We start from the raw sequence: 677 nt of genomic DNA on the forward strand, positions 1-677 counted from the left end.
TATAATTTTTCTTTGCCAGTCCTGGTGGACGAGGTTCTCACTTTGATTTATAGTCATAAACAATTTGCTCAACTTAAAAGTGAGGTCACTGGTTTTTTAACAGCAGAAGTTTTGCCGCACACGAAACAAAAAGCAATAGAGCGTCTATTTGGATGTTTCATAACTCAATTCGAAGAATGCATTACTGCTGTTGGCTACGCGAACAAAATGCCAGAACTGGCTTTCCAAAGGACTGATGGAAGAAGCGCGCGCTATAGTGCATGGAACCGAACATGGTTGCTAGCCCCCGAATCGATCCAAATTCTCAACATCATGGATGGGCATGAAATTTCTTCCGAGCTTTCACTGGTAGACTTTTCACGGTGGATATACGAGTTATCGTGCATTAAAGTGACAACTAATGGCGTACAATTGATTGTGCGCTCCGTGCTTCCAATTATAAATGGTATGGCAGCAACAGAGCTCGTTCTGGATGGCCATCTGCAACATCTTCGATTGACACCGGGTGGAATATCCATAAAACTACCAATTTTAAAGGAGTGGTGGGTAAGGGACTATGCAGGGAGGTTTGCAGATCAATTCAGCACGTTCAAGCTTGATTTCTATGCTTTCAAAGCCAAACAAAGCATTGATGATCAGACCCGTTCCACTGGAAAGAAGGAGAACAGTACGACTGT

The 677-nt window shown here is 43.0% G+C and overlaps 1 protein-coding gene across 1 annotated transcript in view; it reads left to right on the forward strand.

The window, feature by feature from the left end:
- Positions 1-207: 207 nt before the first annotated feature.
- Positions 208-677, forward strand: part of PHALS_08121 (uncharacterized protein) — a gene marked incomplete at both ends in the record, with an annotated part of 580 nt that continues 110 nt past the window's right edge. Inside the window, one exon of the mRNA XM_024721706.1 lies at positions 208-667. Within this exon, the coding sequence (XP_024586778.1) occupies positions 208-667 (460 nt within the window). The remainder of the gene's footprint in view (positions 668-677) is intronic.

Source organism: Plasmopara halstedii (genome assembly GCF_900000015.1).
Source record: "Plasmopara halstedii genome assembly, contig: Scaffold_3156, whole genome shotgun sequence".
Classification (NCBI taxonomy): domain Eukaryota; phylum Oomycota; class Peronosporomycetes; order Peronosporales; family Peronosporaceae; genus Plasmopara; species Plasmopara halstedii.